This window comes from Eubalaena glacialis, chromosome X (genome assembly GCF_028564815.1).
Source record: "Eubalaena glacialis isolate mEubGla1 chromosome X, mEubGla1.1.hap2.+ XY, whole genome shotgun sequence".
Taxonomy (NCBI): Eukaryota; Metazoa; Chordata; class Mammalia; order Artiodactyla; family Balaenidae; genus Eubalaena; species Eubalaena glacialis.
In genome coordinates, this window is record NC_083736.1 from 97,900,574 (window position 1) to 97,921,870 (window position 21,297).

The following is a 21,297-nucleotide window of genomic DNA, read 5'->3' on the forward strand; positions in this document are numbered from 1 at the left end:
GAGAAGATAAACAAAGTTGATAAACCATTAGCCAGACTCATCAGGAAAAAAAGGGAGAAGACTCAAATCAATAGAATTAGAAATGAAAAGGAGAAGTAACAACTGACCCTGCAGAAATACAAAGGATCATGAGAGATTACTACAAGCAACTCTATGCCAATAAAATGGACAACCTGGAAGAAATGGACAAATTCTTAGAAATGCACAACCTTCTGAGACTGAACCAGGAAGAAATAGAAAATATGAACAGACCAATCACAAGCACTGAAATTGAAACTGTGATTAAAAATCTTCCAACAAACAAAAGCCCAGGACCAGATGGCTTCACAGGCGAATTCTATCAAACATTTAGAGAAGAGCTAACACATATCCTTCTCAAACTCTTCCAAAATATAACAGAGGGAGGAACACTCCCAAACTCATTCTACGAGGCCACCATCACCCTGACACCAAAACCAGACAAAGATGTCACAAAGAAAGAAAACTACAGGCCAAAATCACTGATGAACATAGATGCAAAAATCGCCAACAAAATACTACCAAACAGAATCCAACAGCACATTAAAAGGATCATACACCATGATCAAGTGGGGTTTATCCCAGGAATGCAAGGATTCTTCAATATATGCAAATAAATCAATGTGATACACGATATTAACAAATTGAAGGAGAAAAACCATATTATCATCTCAATAGATGCAGAGAAAGCTTTCGACAAAATTCAACACCCATTTATGATAAAAAACTCTCCAGAAAGTAGGCATAGAGGGAACCTACCTCAACATAATAAAGGCCATATATGACAAAGCCACAGCCAACATCGTTCTCAAAGGTGAAAAACTGAAACCATTTCCACTAAGATCAGGAACAAGACAAGGTTGTCCACTCTCACCACTATTATTCAACATAGTTTTGGAAGTTTTAGCCACAGCAATAAGAGAAGAAAAAGAAATAAAAGGAATTCAAATCGGAAAAGAAGAAGTCAAGCTGTCACTGTTTGCAGATGACATGATACTATACATAGAGAATCCTAAAGATGCTACCAGAAAGCTACGAGAGCTAATCAAGGAATTTGGTAAGCTAGCAGGATACAAAATTAATGCACAGAAATCTCTTGCATTCCTATACAGTAATGATGAAAAATCTGAAAGTGAAATTAAGAAAACACTCCCGTTTACCATTGCAACAAAAAGAATAAAATATCTAGGAATAAACCTACCTAAGGAGAAAAAAGACCTGTATGCAGAAAATAATAAGACACTGATGAAAGAAATTAAAGATGATACAAACAGATGGAGAGATATACCATGTTCTTGGATTGGAAGATTCAACATCGTGAAAATGACTATACTACCCAAAGCAATCTACAGATTTAATGCAATCCCTATCCAACTACCACTGGCATTTTTCACAGAACTCGAACAAAAAATTTCACAATTTGTATGGAAACACAAAAGACCCCGAATAGCCAAAGCAACCTTGAGAACGAAAAACGGAGCTGGAGGAATCAGGCTCCCTGAATTCAGACTATACTACAAAGCTACAGTAATCAAGACAGTATGGTACTGGCACAAAAAGAGAAATATAGATCAATGGAACAGGATAGAAAGCCCAGAGATAAACCCACGCACATATGGTCACCTTATCTTTGATAAAGGAGGCAAGCATATACAGTGGAGAAGAGACAGCCTCTTGAAAAAGTGGTGCTGGGAAAACTGGACAGCTACATGTAAAAGAATGAAATTAGAACACTCCCTAACACTATACACAAAAATAAACTCACAATGGAATAAAGACCTAAATGTAAGGCCAGACACTATCAAACTCTTAGAGGAAACCATAGGCAGAACACTCTATGACATAAATCACAGCAAGATCCTTTTTGACCCACCTCCTAGCGAAATGGAAATAAAAACAAAAATAAACAAATGGGACCTAATTAAACTTAAAAGCTTTTGCACAACAAAGGAAGCCATAAACAAGACGAAAAGACAACCCTCAGAATGGGAGAAAATATTTTCAAATGAAGCAACTGACAAAGGATTAATCTCCAAAGCATACAAGCAACTCATGCAGCTCAATATCAAAAAAACAAACCCAATCCAAAAATGGGCCAAAGACCTAAATAGACATTTCTCCAAAGAAGATATACAGATTGCCAACAAACACATGAAAGGATGCTCAACATCATTAATCATTAGAGAAATGCAAATCAAAACTACAATGAAGTATCACCTCACACCGGTCAGAATGGCCATCATCAAAATATCTACAAACAATAAATGCTGGAGAGGGTGTGGAGAAAAGGGAACCCTCTTTCAGTGTTGGTGGGAATGTAAATTGATACAGCCACTATGGAGAACAGTATGGAGGTTCCTTAAAAAACTAAAAATAGAACTACCATACGACCCAGCCATCCCACTACTGGGCATATACCCTGAGAAAACCATAATTCCAAAAGAGTCATGTGCCACAATGTTCATTATAGCTCTATTTACAATAGCCAGGACATGGAAGCAACCTAAGTGTCCATCAACAGATGATTGGATGAAGAAGATGTGGCACATATATACAATGCAATATTACTCAGCCATAAAAGGAAACGAAATTGAGTTATTTGTAGTGAGGTGGATGGACCTATAGTCTGTCATACAGAGTGAAGTAAATCAGAAAGAGAGAAGCAAATACCGTATGCTAACACATATATATAGAATCTAAAAAACAAACAAAAATATGGTCATGAAGAACCTAGGGGCAAGACGGGAATAAAGACGCATACCTACTAGAGAATGAACTTGAAGATACGGGGAGGGGGAAGGGTAAGCTGGCACAAAGTGAGAGAGTGGCATGGACATATATACACTACCAAATGTAAAATAGATAGCTAGTGGGAAGCAGCCGCATAGCACAGAGAGATCAGCTAGGTGCTCTGTGACTACCTAGAGGGGTGGGATAGGGAGGGTGGGAGGGAGGGAGATGCAAGAGGGAAGAGATATGGGGATATATGTATATGTATAACTGATTCACTTTGTTATAAAGCAGAAACTAACACACCATTGTAAAGCAATTATACTCCAATAAAGATGTTAAATAAAAATAAAAAATAAAAGTCTTCTCTTTTTTACATACTACAGATATATTTCACTTTGTACAATAAGAGTATTCCTGAAAAGGTTATATAAATTGAACTTTTATAGATGCTGTAGGAGAGCTTTGTTTATTTACAATGAAATGAAATTTATAGCTAGTAGGAATTCAGATCACTTATCTCTCTAGATAGACAGATAGATAGATAGATAGATAGATAGATAGATAGATAGATAGATAGATAGATAGTATTTTTTACATATTTACCACTGTAGTGATTAGGAAAATAATGAATTTAAGCATTTAAAAAGATAGGACAAATCAAACCAATACCTTTAAAATTCAGTTAATCACAAATTAATCAAGGCAGTGTGGTACAAGCATAAGGATAGATACATAGATCAGTGAAATAGAACTATTTCCATATATCTGTGGTCAACTAATTTTTGACATGGATGAAAAGACAATTCATAGGGAAAGACTAGTCTTTTCAACAAATGATGCTGAGACAACTGGATATCCACATGTAAAAGAATGAAGTTAGTCCCCTACTTTATATGAAAATTAACTCAAAATGGATAAAAATCCTAAATGTAAGAGCTAAAACTATAAAATGTTTTGAAGAGAAATTGGAGTTCATCTTCATGACCTTGGATTTGACAATGGATCCTTACATATGACACCAAAAGTACAATCAACAAAACAAGAAATTGATAAATTGGACTTCATCAAAATTAAAAATTTTGTTCCTCAGAAGACACTATCAAGAAAGTGAAATGAGCACCTGCAGAATGGGAGAAAATATTTGCAAATCATACACCTATAAAGTACTTATATATAGAATATATAAATAAATCTTACTGTTCAATAATAAAAAGACTATTAACCCAATTTAAACATAGGGGCAAAGATATTCTATTAGACATACCTCTGCCCATAAAAAGATACTTAACACCATCAGTCTTTAGGGAATTGCAAATCAAAACCACAATGAGATACCACTTTACACCCACTCTGATGGTTATAATAAAACAGAAAATAATAAGTGTTGGTGAGGGTATAGAGAAATGAGAACCATCATTGATCTGGGAATGTAAAATGGTGTAGCCACTGTGGAAAAGTTTGGCATTTCAACAAAATGTTAAATATAGCATTACCATTTGACCTAACAATTTCACTCCTAGGTATATACCAAAGAGAAATGAAAACATATCCACACAAAAAATTGATATGAATGCTCATAGCAGCATTATTCATAAGAGCCAAAGGGTAGAAATAACTCCTTCAGTTGATGAATGGTAAATGAAAAGGAATGAAATACTGATATGTATTACAAATGGATGCATCCTGGGGAAAAAAAGCTAGTCATAAAAGTTCACATACTGTATGATTTTCATTTATATAAGGTGTTAAGGATAGATAAATCTACAGAGATAAAAAATATATTTGTGGTTGCCTAAAGCTGGGATGTGTGTGCAGAATTTGGGGGTGATAGCTAAAGGGTATGGGGTTTCCTCTTGGGGTGATAAAAATGTTCTAAAATTGATTGTGGTGATGGTTGAATAATTTTGTAAATATACTAAAAACCATTGAATTTTACACTTTAATTGGGTGATTCCAGTTAGTGAAAACTTTATACAGTGGCCATTGCTGCTGGTCCAGGGATCACACTTTAAGAAGCATTGAATTAAAAGATATTTAATTAACCTTTATTTTCTCCCAAATTCCCAGTTAACCCCAGATCTCCATTCTGACAATTCTAGTTGAGATCTTATTATAAATTGCTGTGGGATATAATGGGTTGCCATAGGATTCTCCTTCTTTGATCTACTATAGTTTAGGGTTCCGTAGTCATTGAGTGGCATAGCTTCGGAATTTTATTGTCTATTCTTATTCTACAGGATGAAGAAGAAGATCTCAGGACTGAACTCAACCTTTTGAAGAAGTACTCTTTCCACAAGAACATTGTGTCCTTCTATGGTGCATTTTTCAAACTGAGTCCCCCTGGCCAGAGACATCAACTTTGGGTGTGTATTCAGTTACCTTGATCTTATTGCATAAGACTAAGTCTCACTTGAGGGCATAAACTTTCATAAGCTGAGATGTCATTTTTGTGCACCTACAGGAAAACTTAAGCATTCAACTGATCAAAGTAGTATGGAAAAAAAAGTGCTCTGATTCCTGGATATGGGAGTGATAAAATATGGAAAAATAAATTAAGTGCCTGTCAAGGGGCTCAGGGGTAGGATGGGAGAAGACTCAAACATTTTTTTTTAAATAGAGTTTTGTTGCTTTTAACTTTATGTAGTTACTACATTTACTTGTAAATTAAAGGTATAGCTAAGGAGACTACCTGATGGACTTGGGTATAATGACTGGATGAATATCGATTCTAATTCACATTTGGGAAGAGCATATGAATGCAATTTAAGTGTTTGCTAAGTACATGCACTTATGTTTAAACATAATTCCTAGAAACTGTTTTCTAAATGGTTAGTTGACATCCTTTTCTTAGGCTTCATGCCTATAGTATCATGAATTACAAATCAATAAAGATATAAATTTTAGAGGCTAAGTGAGACCCATGCTACGGTTAACAGAATTGTTGCTGCCTCCCCCTATAGGAGACGTAATTAAATCACAAGAAAATGAGCTTTGATCAAGGATATCTTTATTTAAAAAGGAATATTTAGAACATAATCTGGGGTCGGTGTACACTTGCTTGCATTTCGATTTCTAGTCCAAGTCAAGAGTAGTATTTTTTTAAAAAATAATGACTGAGACTCTTCAGGATCTTCAAGAGTCAAAGAAAGATTCTGTTACATTTTATGTGTGAACTTTAGGAAGCAGGATAGTGGACATAGAAAGGTTTTCAACAAGGGATTGAATTGAAACAGTGGTTCTCAACCTTTAGCCTGCATCAGAATTTCATGGGGATCCTGATAAAACACATATTGCTGGGCCCCACCCACAGAGTTACTGATTCAATTGGTCTGGGGTGTGGGTCCACAAATTTGGACTTTTTAACAAGTTTACAGGTGATGTTGATGCTATTCATCTGGGTACCACACTTCGAGAACCCTCAAATTTAGAGATCTTCGATTTAACCCTATTTTCTCCCAAATGTCCAGTTAACTAAATCCTCTATTCGCTGACAATTCCAGTTCAGATTTTATTAAATATCACTGCACATTTTTCATGGCTACTGTTTTTCTTTTTCTTTTGGGGGGGCATACAACATTTGTCTTTTAATATATTTTTACTTACAAGTTTTTTTCCTCCTGACAGTATGGCGGTCTACTTATTAGATATGTTTCTTAGTGCTCAATTTGTTCAGTCATTCAACATCTATTCATTCAAAACCCATCTACTTGCCAGGCTTTGCTAGATGCTGGGAATACCATGATAAGCTGAATTGACATGACCCTGGCCCACTGGCACTTAAAGTTTATTTGCAAAGACAAATATCAATCAAATAATCACACAAATAAATGTATAATTTGTCAGAAGGGAAATAACATGCTTCTGTGTGGGCAAATAACAAAGGAATCTGAGTTAGGGAATGGGAAACTCTTCCTTGAGAAACTTTTTCTTGCACTGAGATCTGAAGGATGAATAGGCACTGCATGCAAAAGTTATTTGTTGAGGTAAGAATTTTCATGGGACCATTCGCACTTTCTTTCCCATGTTAATCAGAACACAGAGGAAGTAAATGACTAAATAATTACCATTTATAAAATGTATGTGCCGGGCACTGTGCTTACAAAGCCAGGAAAATGAGAATGCCTTGCATTCCTTTCATAGTAGAGCTCTTCTGACTCTGGTAATACTAGCAAGATTTTCCAATGTTCATCTTAGTGAATGGCTTTAATTCATGTTTGTCGTGATTCAAAATGAGCCCCTTTTCTTCCATTACCACAGTGTATATGTTGTGCCTGTTTGATATAGTTGACATGAAAATTAACCTTTTGGGTTTATCTGTATTATTGGTTTTGTTAGGCTGTTTTTCTTTTCTTCTTTTTTGGGAGAGTGTACTCAGGTAAAAGACACATGATATATCAGTTGTGAACAAATATAAAATAAGGGAGTAATTTTCTGAAAAGAAAATCTTAGTATTCCAAAAGGAAATAAGGTAGACTTTTTGAATATTCATGATTTGGGGTTTATCCTTTTGCTTCCCTTCATCTATGGCAATAATTAACTTACCTACACTTTTTTTTTTTTAAAGGCATGTCTTGTTCTACTGGCAAGGTAGTATTGACATGGGCACTAATGCATAAACCTGTGCTTAAAGTTTGTGAAGTTGATTATAATAGTTACGTTCTCCTTCACATTGGTCAGTCCCCTAATTAGCTAATATAGGGAAGCAAATTTACTAGTTGGACACCTGATTCATTAGTGGCAAAAATAAATTTCCTGAGAAATTACATTTATTAATAAAGTAAAATCTGAATGAGACACTGTCAAAGTATTAACCTTAAAATAGATTTTCCTTAGCAGTAAAGTTATTTGGAAAAAAATGCCCTACAGTAATGGAACTGACAGTTTCCCCCTTGGAGTTGTATTTTGCCAGTTTCTTGGGGAAAATATTCTAGAATTTGAAAATAAAAATAAAACAACAATAAAAAACAAATCTAGTCTTAATGTTGAAGTGTAAATTGTTTTGAGATCTTCCACATCCTGCTTCTCCACCTGCAAACTATTCCCTCAACTGTTTTGTTTGTTCTACTCCAGTCATCATTCAGGCTTGCCCCTGTACAAGCTTCTTTCTAAAGGCAAGTCTCATTCGGTTTTCAATAAACTGCACGTTCTTCTTTCTCAGCATATACAAACACTACCTATCCTTCAAGGCTTAGCTCAAATCCCAGGTCCTGGTTAAAAATCTCTGGTGTGGTACCTGCCTTCTCTCCCTCCACAGATCTTTGGATTTTTTCCCAGTTCTTTTTCATTCTACCAGACAATTGAGCCAGTCTTTGCAGTGTCTTAGTGTCTAAACATTGCATATAAATACAAGCCATATGAACTAAAACTCTCCAGATATTTTCAGAGAATTACTTTCTAAACCTTGATACTCTGCTGGCTTCCCTGCAGATGGTGATGGAGTTATGTGCAGCAGGCTCAGTCACTGATGTAGTGAGAATGACCAGAAATCAGAGTTTGAAAGAAGATTGGATTGCTTATATCTGCCGAGAAATCCTCCAGGTGAGCATTCATATAGTCATTCTCCCCTGGTCTTGAAAAAACCTGGTGGTAATATATACAATGTACCTTATACCTGCTCATATAGGATGATTTTAGAATTCTAAACATATCTTCTGGATCAGGATACTGAAAAAGGCTTTAGAGAAAGCAGATTTTCAGATGATGTCCTTAAACTTTAAGGTACACCAGCAGATGGCTAACCAGGGCCTTCCAAATCGTGGCCTTTAATGGCTCTGTCAAAGTCAGACTGTAGTGTTCAGTGGATCAAGGATATGACAACTTGGAGTATTTATTATGTTGTTATGATTTTTAGAGTTCTTTTTTTAAAAAAGCATAGCACTGTCATTAGAGATTAAGATAAGTTGAGAAGTCAGTGTTTTACTCAATGGCTCCAAACCATCTACAAACTGTTTTGCAGACAGATATTCTCTCTGAATAATGGCTTACTTCTAAAACGTTCCTTATTTTGAACACCAAATTGGATGAAAGTGCCAATCTTCTTGATCTATCAAACTCAAATTTTTCTTTGTGTCTTAAGTGCTTAGGGTCACCCAAGAAGGATATTAACAGAACTGAACAGCACCACTGATAAAATATTAGAATGTCTTTCTTGTCATCTTAATTGGATTCACTTGTGGTAATAGTGTAAATATTAAGAGTGCAAACTCTGGACTGAGTTTAAATTCTGGTTCATCATGTATTAGTTGTGTGTCCTTGAGCCAATTACTTAATTTCTCCAAATCTCATTTTCCTCATCTGTAATTTGGGGTGGTATTAGCACCTTCCTTAAAGAGTTGCTATAAGGATTTAGTAATTTACTCCACGTAAAGCACTTAGCAAAGTGCTTGGCAAAGAATAAGGACCCAGTAAATATTAGCTGTTTTTACTGTTACTTCTGTTATTAATCCCCAGTTCATATCTAGAGCAATCTCACTGAAGCCAGGGCATGGGTTAGCCAGGTCACGGGTTAGTTTTAGTGGTGAATGGTCTGGAGACAGCATGGTAAGCCAATACAAATGGCAAATGCTTTAAAATGAATTTCCATATTCCCCCAAATTCTCAGCCTACAAGGTTGACTAGAAAATATTTTGGACTAAACAAATGGTTGGATGAAGAATAGAGTAAAACAATGCGAGCTATGATATTTAAGATATCCAGGTCTTTACTCATATGGTTCGTTGGAAAAATGGAGGCTAGAAAGGATGGTAAATGGCCCAATGTATACAAACATTAATTTTTGGTGTTTTTTTTCTTTCATGGGTGTCCTGATTTATTTTCCTTTCCTTATAGCCAAAAGTAGTATTTCTGGGAACTGGTTGTAGTAATTCCAGCCTAAAGAAAGAATTTTGTCTGAAAAATGCAAATCTGGGCCATTTTTCTTACCAAAAGTTTTTCCAAAAATACTAAGAAGAGTACCAGAAAAAGAGAAAAATATATACTGATGTTGCTTTTTAATATAAATGTGTATATATATATATATATATGTATATATATGCAGGGCTTAGCTCATCTTCATGCACACCGTGTAATTCACCGGGACATCAAAGGTCAGAATGTGCTACTGACTCATAATGCTGAAGTAAAACTAGGTAAGTTTATTCTTGTAATACTTTAAGTGAGGCCCAAAATATCTTAATAGAGAAAAATCCTTTAAGATTACTGTGTTTTCTATCATGTCACTAACAATCCCCTCTACTTATTTAGGCCGTGTCTTCCCTGCCTGCAAAACAAGTCAAAATTTGAAAATTTGTTTGGGAAGGGAGGTTGGGACAATAGAAAGATGCACTTAACTGCTTCTCTGAAATCATGTAGATAAAAACAACTTTTCAAGTATAATGGGAGTTTTACATTTTTATCATTGCTTAACCCTCTAATAGATTCAGCTATTACATTTATTTTAACAATTGAATTGAGTATTTACCATGTGCAAATTTCTGCGCCATGGACAAGGATTAAACAAGAAGACAATTCTTCCACATCACAGAGCCATATTTTCCAAAGAAAATCAAAGAACTTTTAAATGACTTAAGCACAAATTGCTTCATTGGGATTTCCCCTCAAATATTTAAAGAACTGATATCAGTTAGAAATAATGCTCCAGTAATATCCAAATCAAATTGAGAATTAGAAATCAAAATACCAAAAAGTTCCTGGCTTTCTATTCCAGGGTTCAGAATGGCATAATTTATTTGAAAAACTACACATAATGTCTCACAGGCACACAGGGGACAATATATTGCACCTTTTAATGTTTAAAATAAATATTGTTGATTTGTTTTTAAATAATGCCATATGAATAATGTCAGTAGTTTGTAATGGCAGATGACCTCATTGATATATACAATAGAACATAAAATCACTGGTATCAAATCCTGCATTACTTTTTAATTATATCAATTCTTGCCTACCATGTCTCTAGCATGACCTTAAGATCATTCCCATTTTTCTGCTAAATAAATATAACCAAAGTAGAGATTTTGTTCATTCACTGAGAATGCTTTTCACTGAATATTTCTGGAAGAAGCATGAGGCAATAATTGTTCTTGAAATAAGTGAAAAGTAATTTCAAGAAAATGTACTGTGTCTTTTGTGTCTACAAGCTACAAAGCTAGAAACAGAATTTTAAGACACTGTGTTAAAATTCATGAGAGTCATTTGGATCTCACATTCAAGTGTGCAGGGTAGATAGTATGTCACACAGCTACACTCTGTTCACATGTGGCAGCACTACCATATATCTGGGTCAAGTTGCTGGCCAGCCCTACCATTTGCAACACAGAAGAGAAATTGTAAATATGTGAAAAGCCACTGAAAAACCTGTCACAAAGTCCATGCACTAAAGATCATGTACTTGACTCTGTAGGAGAGACCTTTTAGCACTAGATTAAAATTTAATCAGGTTTATTATATACGTAATCCTTATACATTTGGTTTTAGATTTCTTAGATCTCAGCATATTTTTAAACAACATATTATAAGGAGAAGGTTGCAGAAACCAAACTCAATGACAGCCAAAGGGAGTAACAGAAAGGAAAGAGACTGGACAGTGATTCTGTTGCAATTGCAATTGATCAATAATCCTCATATTCTGGTACCTAGGTCTTTAAAGAAAAGGTGAATGATGCCACTGCTGGGGTCTCATCTCTACTTTTAACTTCAGCTTTTCTTTTTTCCCTTTTCTTCCATTCATCACTGTTTCTTCCAGTCTTTTCTCCTTTCATTTTCTTCTCTGAATGTCATATATCAGTTTATGGCCTTCATAGGTATTTCTTGGCCCTTAACCTTGGCCCTCAGGGATAGTGAGAATGCTGAGCTCTGATGTAACCTATTCTCAAAAAAATATCTAGCTAATGAGATTGTGCAACACCCAATGATGATTTTCATATATTATGGACATTTTGTTGTTATTGTTCTTCTTAGTCCTTCCTTTAACACTGCCTTAAACTCTTAACTTTTTAATTTTTCTTTTCCTTTCCTAAGTTCTTTAAACTACTTTTCAGTCAAGGTTGTTAGCCATCCTCTAGATTCCTGGAAACCATTCTAAATTAGAAAATCTACTTCATTTTTCATCCCTGTCTTATTTTTCTGGACTAAATAACCCCAGTCTACTTTAGCCTTTTTTCTGTCTGTTTCTGAGGATACCATACTAAATATTTTCATATAATATATCCCACAGATGAATAGAAGACTGATCTTTTATAGTCTAAGCTAAGATATGGATACTGCAGTAAATATTTGCATCTGATTCAGAAGATCTGTAGAAGAACTTAAACTAAATTTTAGCATAAATTCCTTTTTCTTTATCAGTGTGGTAGGGCTTTCTAATATCATAAATGAGACTTCCTAATAAAGTACTAATAAGTTTTAGATTTCTTAGATGTTGCTTATAGTGCTGGTCTTCCTCCAGCTTGGTGGCAGGTCCAAACACTACATATGTTATCACTTCAGAGGTTCAGGGTGTACTGATGGAACTTTATTTTTAATATTCATGGTAAACGTTCAGCCAAACCTACTGTAGATTTATAATAGCACTGCTGATTCTCTTTCCAACATAAATACCAGCAAAAGCCTATTTCCCAGTGTTCCTGGAGTAGACTTCATGGTAAAGTTTGCTGGGCTGGAATGAAAATCTGTTATCCATTGTGGCTTTTGTATTGGCTTTCCAAGTTAAAGCAATAATTTATTGACCTTTTTGTTACTGATTAATTATTTTGACAAATGAATTTTGCAGTGGATTTTGGAGTGAGTGCCCAGGTGAGCAGAACTAATGGGAGGAGAAATAGCTTCATTGGGACACCATACTGGATGGCACCTGAGGTGATTGACTGTGACGAGGACCCCAGACGCTCCTATGATTACAGAGTAAGTGTAAGGATTCAGATAGTAGGAATCAAATTTTGGAAAGGACTTTTGACTTTTTATTTTAAATTATGAAATAAAAGAATAAAAAGCAGGCAGCTCCTTTTTTATGATTCTTTTAATGTATTCTTTTTTATATCTTTATTGGAGTATAATTGCTTACAATGTTGTGTTAGTTTCTGCTGTACAACAAAGTGAATCAGCTATACGTATACATATATCCCCATATCCCCTCCCTCTTGAGCCTCCCTCCCACCCTCCCTATCCCACCCCTCTAGGTCATCACAAAGCATCGAGCTGATTTCCCTGTAAAAAGCAGGCAGCTCCTTCTTTCACATAGACTCTAATAAGAAATGCTAGCCACTATTCCTATATGTGGTTTAATGATGTGCATAAAAATAATATTTTCTAAGAATGTAGACAAAGTAGACCATTGGGAGTTATCCATATTTGAGGAAGAATGTCTAGTTCATATTGCTTGCAACTTCTTGGTAAAAATATTATATTATGTGGCTTTATATGGAAATTTAACTTCCAGGGACAGAGTGCTTTGTAAACTTAAAAATGAATAAATGTAAAGCCAATTATTAATCCCCACAGTAACTTAGCTCCAGAGAGAAAAAAATAATAATTTGATTACTCAGAGTAATGGAGAAAATCCTTGGCATGGTTCACCTCCAAACCACAGAAAATCAGTGGAATAGACAAATTAAGTAACAATTCATGCTATTTATTAAAATTTCCACTGAAGCTGCAATTTGGACAATATACATCTATGTACACATTTCAAAAAGCTGATGTGGAAAGAAAACTCTCCATTTGCTATAGACTGGAAAAACCACACTCACTCTCCACATCATAAGTCATCCAAACAATTCATTGTGGTTTCGTTGTGTGGAACCTAGGACTCGATACTTGAAGTTGATTAATTCAAGTTTCATCTCTTTTCCCTTTCCCTTAAATGCCCCCTGCTTGATCTGCAAGCAGACCTGCTGAGAGCTTATTATAGCCCAGTACTATTAGGAGCTATGGAAACAATGGAAGCGTAATGTTCTTTAAGTGGCTTGCTGTAAAAAATAATGTTTTATAGCTGTACAATTTCTGGCAGTCTTCCAAGGACTTTCACCCGTTTTAATTATATATTTTTAAGTTTTAGTCCCATGTAACTTAAAGAAAACTTAAACCATCACAACAACCCTTTGAAGCTAAGACATCTATAAACAGGTGTTTTAATTCAGTTAACTTGCTTAGGAGTCATTAAGCCAAACAGTGCACCTCTAGCCCTGTGCCCTTTCCACATTCTAAAAAACAAAGTACAGTTGATAGTAGTGAGGGTCATTTCCTAGAGCCTCCTAGAATATAATTTCCTAGAATTATAATAATTCTATCCTCAATATACTATATTCAAGGAACTGCTGAAAGTGCTTATATATAGTATTTCATTTAATACTTATACTAGTTCTATGACGTGTATACCATTATCATCTCTACATAGGGTGAAATTGAAGTACAAAGAGTTAAATCATTTACCTAAGATGCGACTTCTTTACAGCTAGTAGTATGTGATAGGACTTCTTTACAACAAATTCCTTCTGTTATTTCAGTTAAGGTAACAATAGCAATACACCCAAGATGAATTTTCCTTACATTGAATCCCATCCCATGTCAACTGGTTGTGTAGTGCAGTACTGGCTGGTCACAAGGTCAAATAAGATCTTCCTATAACATCAGTCTACAATGAAGCCCCATTATAGAAAACCCATAAAATGGCTGTAGCATTGACATCTCCCCTCAGCCAAAGATTGTTTTGAGATTCTAAATACTATCAGTTTCCCATTTTTAAGTGACATTTTTTTGGTCATCTTTTCTTTTGCAGAGTGATGTGTGGTCCGTGGGAATCACTGCTATTGAAATGGCTGAAGGGGCTCCTCGTGAGTAAAAATATTTGTTGTTTGTTCAAAGTTAGGGAAACATGCTGTACAAATCCGCCACTTGTACTAGCTAGCTTGCACTGGCCACAAAGGTGCCACACTATGTGCCAAACTATAAATGGTGGCCTTTTCCTGATTACCAAATGCTGCAGTCAGAATGGCCAGATATGTCTATAAGAAGAGTTTGTATTTTTCTCTCTTAAGATATCTTATTTTAGGATGATTAAGTGTTGTTTCAATTTAGCCTCAATAACATTTGGTCCTGATAGTCCTGACCAAACAGAATATAAAGGCATTCAGTACATATTCACTGGTGGAATATTTAGGTTCCCAAACATTTACAGTTATACACTGCTACTACTTCAGACTGTGACAGTTGAGAAAATCCCCCAGTAGTTCCTTTTAATTGAGCCAATCCTCAACAACATTGAGAAGTAAGTTTTTTGTTTTCCTTTGGAGTCAGTCTAGCTCATCATTGGTGCCTTCCTTGCTCCTATCAGCCACTTCATTGCCCCTAATTGTTCAGAAGGCTCCATTTCCTCTTGTTTCCCCCTCCTTCCCATCATTTAAATGACCTGTCAGCATTCTGTTCTCTCAGGACACTGCTTTCTGATAGGAAAGTGAAAATAGAATGTGAACTTGGGTATAAATGATTAATAACCATCTAATGTATGACCCCATAAGCAGAGCATATTTGTTGTCCTCAATACCTAAATCCAAGGATATAAATAATAAATACATTCCTAGTATTGATGAGAAGTGAGAGAAATGCCTGGAGTGTGTGTGTCAGGGGGCAGGGGTTGGAATTGCTTTGCTTCTCCCTCTCCAAGCAGATCTTGTAGGTTCCCACGTTCCTACATGCTTCATCTGCACAGTATCTACTATCTTAGCACTGTGTTTCAAGGCTAATGGGAGTAGAAATAGTGGTAACATAATTGTTAAGAATTCCTGGTGTCCCTTGGAATAGCACGTATCATAGAACGGGCTTGGATTAAAGCTGAGCCAGATGTGGAGATCAGGTCACTGCTGCGTCTCTGCTAGTGCCCAAAAAACTACAAAGTACCTATATTGGGTGAGTTTTAAAATGATGGAAAAATTGTTTACTCCACATATATATAATTGAGATGAGACTGGGAAGGTGCATATTATTCCTCATTATCTCATGATTATTTCTCTTTATGAAACATGCTTAAATTATATTGAGCTCCTCCTCTCTTCCTCTTCCTCCTCCTCCTCTCTTGCACTCTTTAAATATACATATTGCATTTCATGAGTATTGATGCATGTATTTGGTTAGGATGAATGACTGCATCAAGTAGTATATTATTTCTAGTGTCTTTCCAAAAAGACTAGCTTTCTACATTTTGCAGATTTGTACTTTTTGATTCACCTTTTTTGGTTTCACTTTTTTATTCTAAAATATTAAATCATTGGAGAAAAGAGAGGTAATGAGCAACTCACAGAAGAAATACAGAGAGGGAGTTTTTCACAGAATACACAAATGGCAACTTTTTGCAAAAGATAGATGAGGACCAGGAGATTCTTAACTCACAGTAGAAAATAGGACCAGCATGCCTGGATAAGTAGTCATTGGAATGGTGCAACTTTGGTCATGAACAACTTGAAATAGCCATACTGCTAAAACATTTGTCTTTCACCAGTCTCCTTTATTGCCTGGAGTATTAATTTTGGATGGGAATGGCTGTCATCAATTTAAATACAGAAATCCTCCAGGTTGTGATATTTATCATCTCAGAAAGGATGGCCTTCCAAAGTGACAGTTATGTGATAATTACCTCTGAGGTCCAAATAACAAAATCCCCTTCTGCCTTTGGTGAGTCTCTCCCAGGGAAGTAAAAAGAAAGAGAGAATACCTTCTCACTAAAAGGGTGCTGTAGGGACTCTCGGAGGAGAGAGAATCAGGACCCTTGCACATCAGGACTTTAAGTCCTTGGCTTCTGGATAGAAATTCAAACTTGATGCACAGACCTTTAAACCAAGGCCAGAACATTGCTAGTAGTTATTCAAACACCAGAATATCATAGGTCAATTAATATTGAATATGTGTAGTTCTTAGTTTCTTTGTTTTTTATAGAAAAGTGAATCGTTGCCTGGAGAAGCAGTACTGGATTGACAGTTTACTCCAACTCTCCTTCCTTGTCAAGGATCTACACCAGCCAATTTACCTTAATCAGAACTGTATCTTTCCCTATGTTAGCATTCTCCTTGGTGTTGTAGAGATTGTTTTTAATACTATCAGACATGCTCGTTTATAGTCCTACTTCTATTCCTTGTAGTGTCCTTCCCTTATGCCCCGGATCAATCTTTACCTGAGTGTCTTTACCCCTGTCCCATCAGGAGACCCATTTCTTCAGTATTCAGAAGATTCCTTTGGATCTCAACATATTGTAGGAGTTAAACCACGTTATTTAAAATAATTCAAACTACACCCAGTTTAACGTTTCTAATCTATCAAGATATGTATTTTTAAAGTAGATTTACTACTTCAAAGGAATGAGCCCCTAATGGTGAAAATTTAGGCAACATTAGGATATATGGGGTGAAGGGGACATTAACTGGAATTCCTAAAATTAGACAATATAGGAAACCTCCACAATTGCTGTTTGACATAGTTCTTGTACCCACCCTATGCTTCATTCCTTTGTAGACTTCTCCTTTCCTTTAATGAAAACTTACCCAGCCTATGCCCTAACTCTTGACACTGAAGATGTTGTTAGTTAACTGAGATGCTCAGATGTTAATAAATGACAACTGCTTAATATTGTAAAAATTTACTTACGATATGTTTAAAGGACAGATTTTGGTGATTGATTGGACACAGTAAAGGAATGAAGAGAATCAAATATTATCCGGATGTTTTGAGCTGGGGGCTAATTTTGCCCTCAATTATATACCTGCACCTTCTATTAATTTATACCCATGTAATTGAAACAAAATTTTGACCTTTGAACAATTGCCTTTATATTACTCTAATGAAATTACCCTGGGGAGTTTATTTCTACTACTATGAGAGGCCAGTTCGACACTGTAGTTTCTCTGGAGACGTATTTTAGGAGAGGAAGGATGCCTCTAAAAAGTCATTAATATCAAAATGTCCTCAGATGAATGGCACACTTGTAGTGTTAGATGAAATTTACACTATGGCTTTCCTTTGGGGAATTATTGCACTGCCCGTTTTCTTTAATCAAAACACAAGAGGAAATAAGTGAAGTGAGACACATATTTAAACACTTACAGAAAATCCCCGATTTCCCAAGCCAATGAGGTAATGAATTTATATACCACATATTGGAATAGGTTTTTCTTTGTATGGCTGTGTGTCTAAAAAAAGAGAATGAAAGTCTTGTAATTTGGCACAGAATTGAGGTGCCAGATAGTTAAAATCTTATAATATCAATAGCTAATATTTATTAAGTGCTTACTCTGTGCCAGACACTTTTATATGTAGGTTGCCATTTAATCCTCATAGCAACTCTTTGAAGGAATTCTTGATATATTTCCTGTTTTTACGATGAAGAAACCAAGGCACAGAGAGGTTAAGTAATTTGCCCAAAGTCACAAAGGTAGAATTAGGATTTGAACACAGGTGATCTTACTCTAGAGGGTGTGTTCTTAATAGTTACTCTATCTACCTCTCTTCCTAGGACTGTCAGCTTCCAAAACAGATTATTCTCCTCTTTTTAGACTACTAAATAATTGTTTATGTATTGTTGCACATAGTTATTAGTCTGGTTGACTTTTTCAGCCTATAATTACATATTCCAATTTTACAACTGTAGATACCTGCAGCACAAAAACACAGAAGAGTGCTTGTCTCCACCTGTATTGTTTACTTCTCTAGATATAAATTATCAATCACACATTTCAAAATTTTTATCTAGTGTAATTTATTATTATTTGTCACACCTGGCAATAGTGAAGCTTTAGGATCTTATATAATGGACTGTTTGCGTTAAAATCAGCTTTCCTCTAACTACATTCTTTTGTATCTATTCCTTAGTATCTATTCAACATATGTGAAAGAACACTGAGAATCCCCTCAGGAATAAGAAGTGTGTTCTGTAGTTACCCTTCTTACTCATTCGAAGCTTGTCTATTTTCCTTTGCAGCCCTGTGTAACCTTCAGCCTTTGGAAGCCCTATTCGTTATTTTGCGAGAATCTGCTCCCAAAGTCAAATCCAGCGGATGGTAAAGATGAATGACTTAATCTCTTAAACACATTAACCTGACATTTTTATGTAGCAAAGAATTCATTTGGTCAGCCCTGCTTCAACATCCTTATTGGACAAAATTTCCTAAAAACCAATACCTTAAGTAAGGGGGTCTAAATGACTAGTGTTCATTAAGAGCTAGCTAGCCAATCAGAAATAATACTCTCCGTAGTATATTGTGATGACATTACTGTCCTGGCATTAGTGACATATTCAGTTATTTCTTCAGTAATGGGATGGACTAATGGAAGCCATTTGAGAAGTTTCTCACTGAGCCTAGATAGGCAGTCAGTGATTGTGATATATAGCCCAGTCGTTTGACCCATTGAACTAAACATCCACAGACCTAGGAAAGAGAACTTATTCTCTCAGCGTGCTACAGCCCAACTAAACTTGGGAATCTTTCTTCCTGAAGCTTTTTGATCTAGTACCTGAAGCTCTTGCTTGTTCTTAGTATTTATTGCTTTCCCTGGTAGAAGTGGTTACTATGATTTGATTGCAGACATTCTTCCTTGTGATTAAATTTAACCCTTCCCACAGATTCAGGCTTTCTGGTCACATCTGTTTCTATGGGCCATTTTATAAGATTAATTAGTCATGGTACTATTAACACCCTTTTCTGGATCATTACATTGGCACCTTTATAACTTAAAGTGCATATAGTCAAGTGAAACACTCAGGCTTCAAAGTATGACTACTGTGGGATGACCAATCTAGTCTCATGGTCTACATAAACCACATCAACCACTTAATTGCCTTCACACCACTTGACTTTTTATCATGTACATACTTCCGAACTCATTGAAGTTTCTACTATTATTTGGGTAGAAAATGCCATTGACTCTGGCCTCTTCAGAGGTTTGAATGGCATTGCTGTGTAATGTATATTGTCAAGCTGCAGAATATTTGGCTACTGAAAAGACTATTAATAGCTAGAGACAACTCTCTTCAAAAATACAACCTTCAGAGTGGCATGTGGGTGGAGGTGGGAGGAGGTGTGGCAGGCCTGAGAATGCTCTTTTATCTCTTTGACTCATTTCTTTTAGGTCCCGCAAGTTCCATAATTTCATGGAAAAGTGCATGATAAAAAATTTCTTATTTCGTCCTACTTCTGCAAACATGCTTCATCACCCATTTGTTCGGAATATAAAAAATGAAGGACATGTTGTTGAGTCATTAAAGAAGCACCTTACTGGAATCATTAAAAAGAGACAGAAAAAAGGTAGAATATGTGAATCTTCATTTTACTGGAATAAATATTCAAATGAGAGCAAAATTTATTAATTTATTTTTTTCAGGAAAAAAATATTTAAGAATTAGGTTGAAAGTAAAAATTCTGAGGCCTCTGATATTTAGTTTTTCCACTAATATGCCATATGCATTTAATTCATTATCTCTTACCTGATCATATATATATACATAAGATTATAAATTTTTGTCAGTTACAACTGGCACGTGTTCATATTTACAAAGACTTTGAAGGTCTCCAGAAGAATTTTGTGATATGCCAATTTTATTTTAAGAAAACTCCTAACTGAAGAAATAAAATAAACAAAAAGATAACAAAATCTATATCTTATTGTTCTTTTTTGGCTAATATGTTAATTAACTCCAATGAGATAAATGGATTTGTAATTAACCATTTACTGACTACTAATTTTGAAGTAATATCAGTGTACCATACAAAGTTGATTTTATGTACGAATCTCCAACTTTAAGATGAAATTAAAGGAACACATTTATGCAAATAAAAGTAAGCTTCTAGATTTTAATGTCAAAAATGGCAGGATGAATGTTCATCAAACCCAGAGGAAATTACTTAGGAAGTTCTAACTTTATAGGTTGTATACCATATTCCGCATTTAACTTAGGGCACCACAGGCAGGGTTGAGTGGTAATGGAATGGCAAAGGGGGAGCCTGAAAAAGATAGCAGGCATTCTCAGATTCACTCTAAGATTGATTGCAGCGAGCTCCTTCCATCTACATAAATATACATATCTTATTTTGGAGTGAGAAGCAGAAGGAATTAATTTATTTACCCATGGTGGAGAATTTATTGGACCAGCATCACAGAAGCCGACCAATCACAAATGGATACAGGAAGACCACACATCTAGTTGAGAATTCGCTAATTACCAGAGCTGCAAGATTTTCAAAATGTAACCTGCAGGAAAAGACACGATTATATGGAGATTACATGGAAGATGTAAATATAGTTGTCCTCAACTCTTTTTTTTTTTTTTAATGTCTTTATTGGAGTATCATTGCTTTACAATGTTCTGGTAGTTTCTTCTATATAACAAAGTGAATCAGCTATATGTATACTTATATCCCCATACCCCCTCCCTCTTGCATCTCCCTCCAACCCTCCCTATCCCACCCCTCTAGGTGGTCACAAAGCACCGAGCTGATCTCCCTGTGCTATGCGGCTGCTTCCCACTAGCTATCTAATTGACATTTGGTAGTGTATATATGTCAATGTTAC

General features: G+C 35.6%; 1 protein-coding gene across 6 annotated transcripts in view; it reads left to right on the forward strand.

Annotated features, from left to right (window-relative positions):
• NRK (Nik related kinase) overlaps window positions 1-21,297 on the forward strand; it is a 142,280-nt gene that overhangs the window by 66,454 nt on the left and 54,529 nt on the right. For 5 of the 6 annotated variants that reach the window (XM_061177973.1, XM_061177968.1, XM_061177969.1 and 2 more), the window contains exons 5-11: window positions 4,989-5,114; window positions 8,179-8,289; window positions 9,788-9,878; window positions 12,521-12,651; window positions 14,525-14,579; window positions 18,710-18,788; window positions 19,858-20,033. In XM_061177973.1, the coding sequence (XP_061033956.1) occupies window positions 4,989-5,114; window positions 8,179-8,289; window positions 9,788-9,878; window positions 12,521-12,651; window positions 14,525-14,579; window positions 18,710-18,788; window positions 19,858-20,033 (769 nt within the window). Of the gene's footprint in view, window positions 1-4,988; window positions 5,115-8,178; window positions 8,290-9,787; window positions 9,879-12,520; window positions 12,652-14,524; window positions 14,580-18,709; window positions 18,789-19,857; window positions 20,034-21,297 lie in introns of those variants that run through there. The other variant, XM_061177972.1, reaches the window with a different exon arrangement.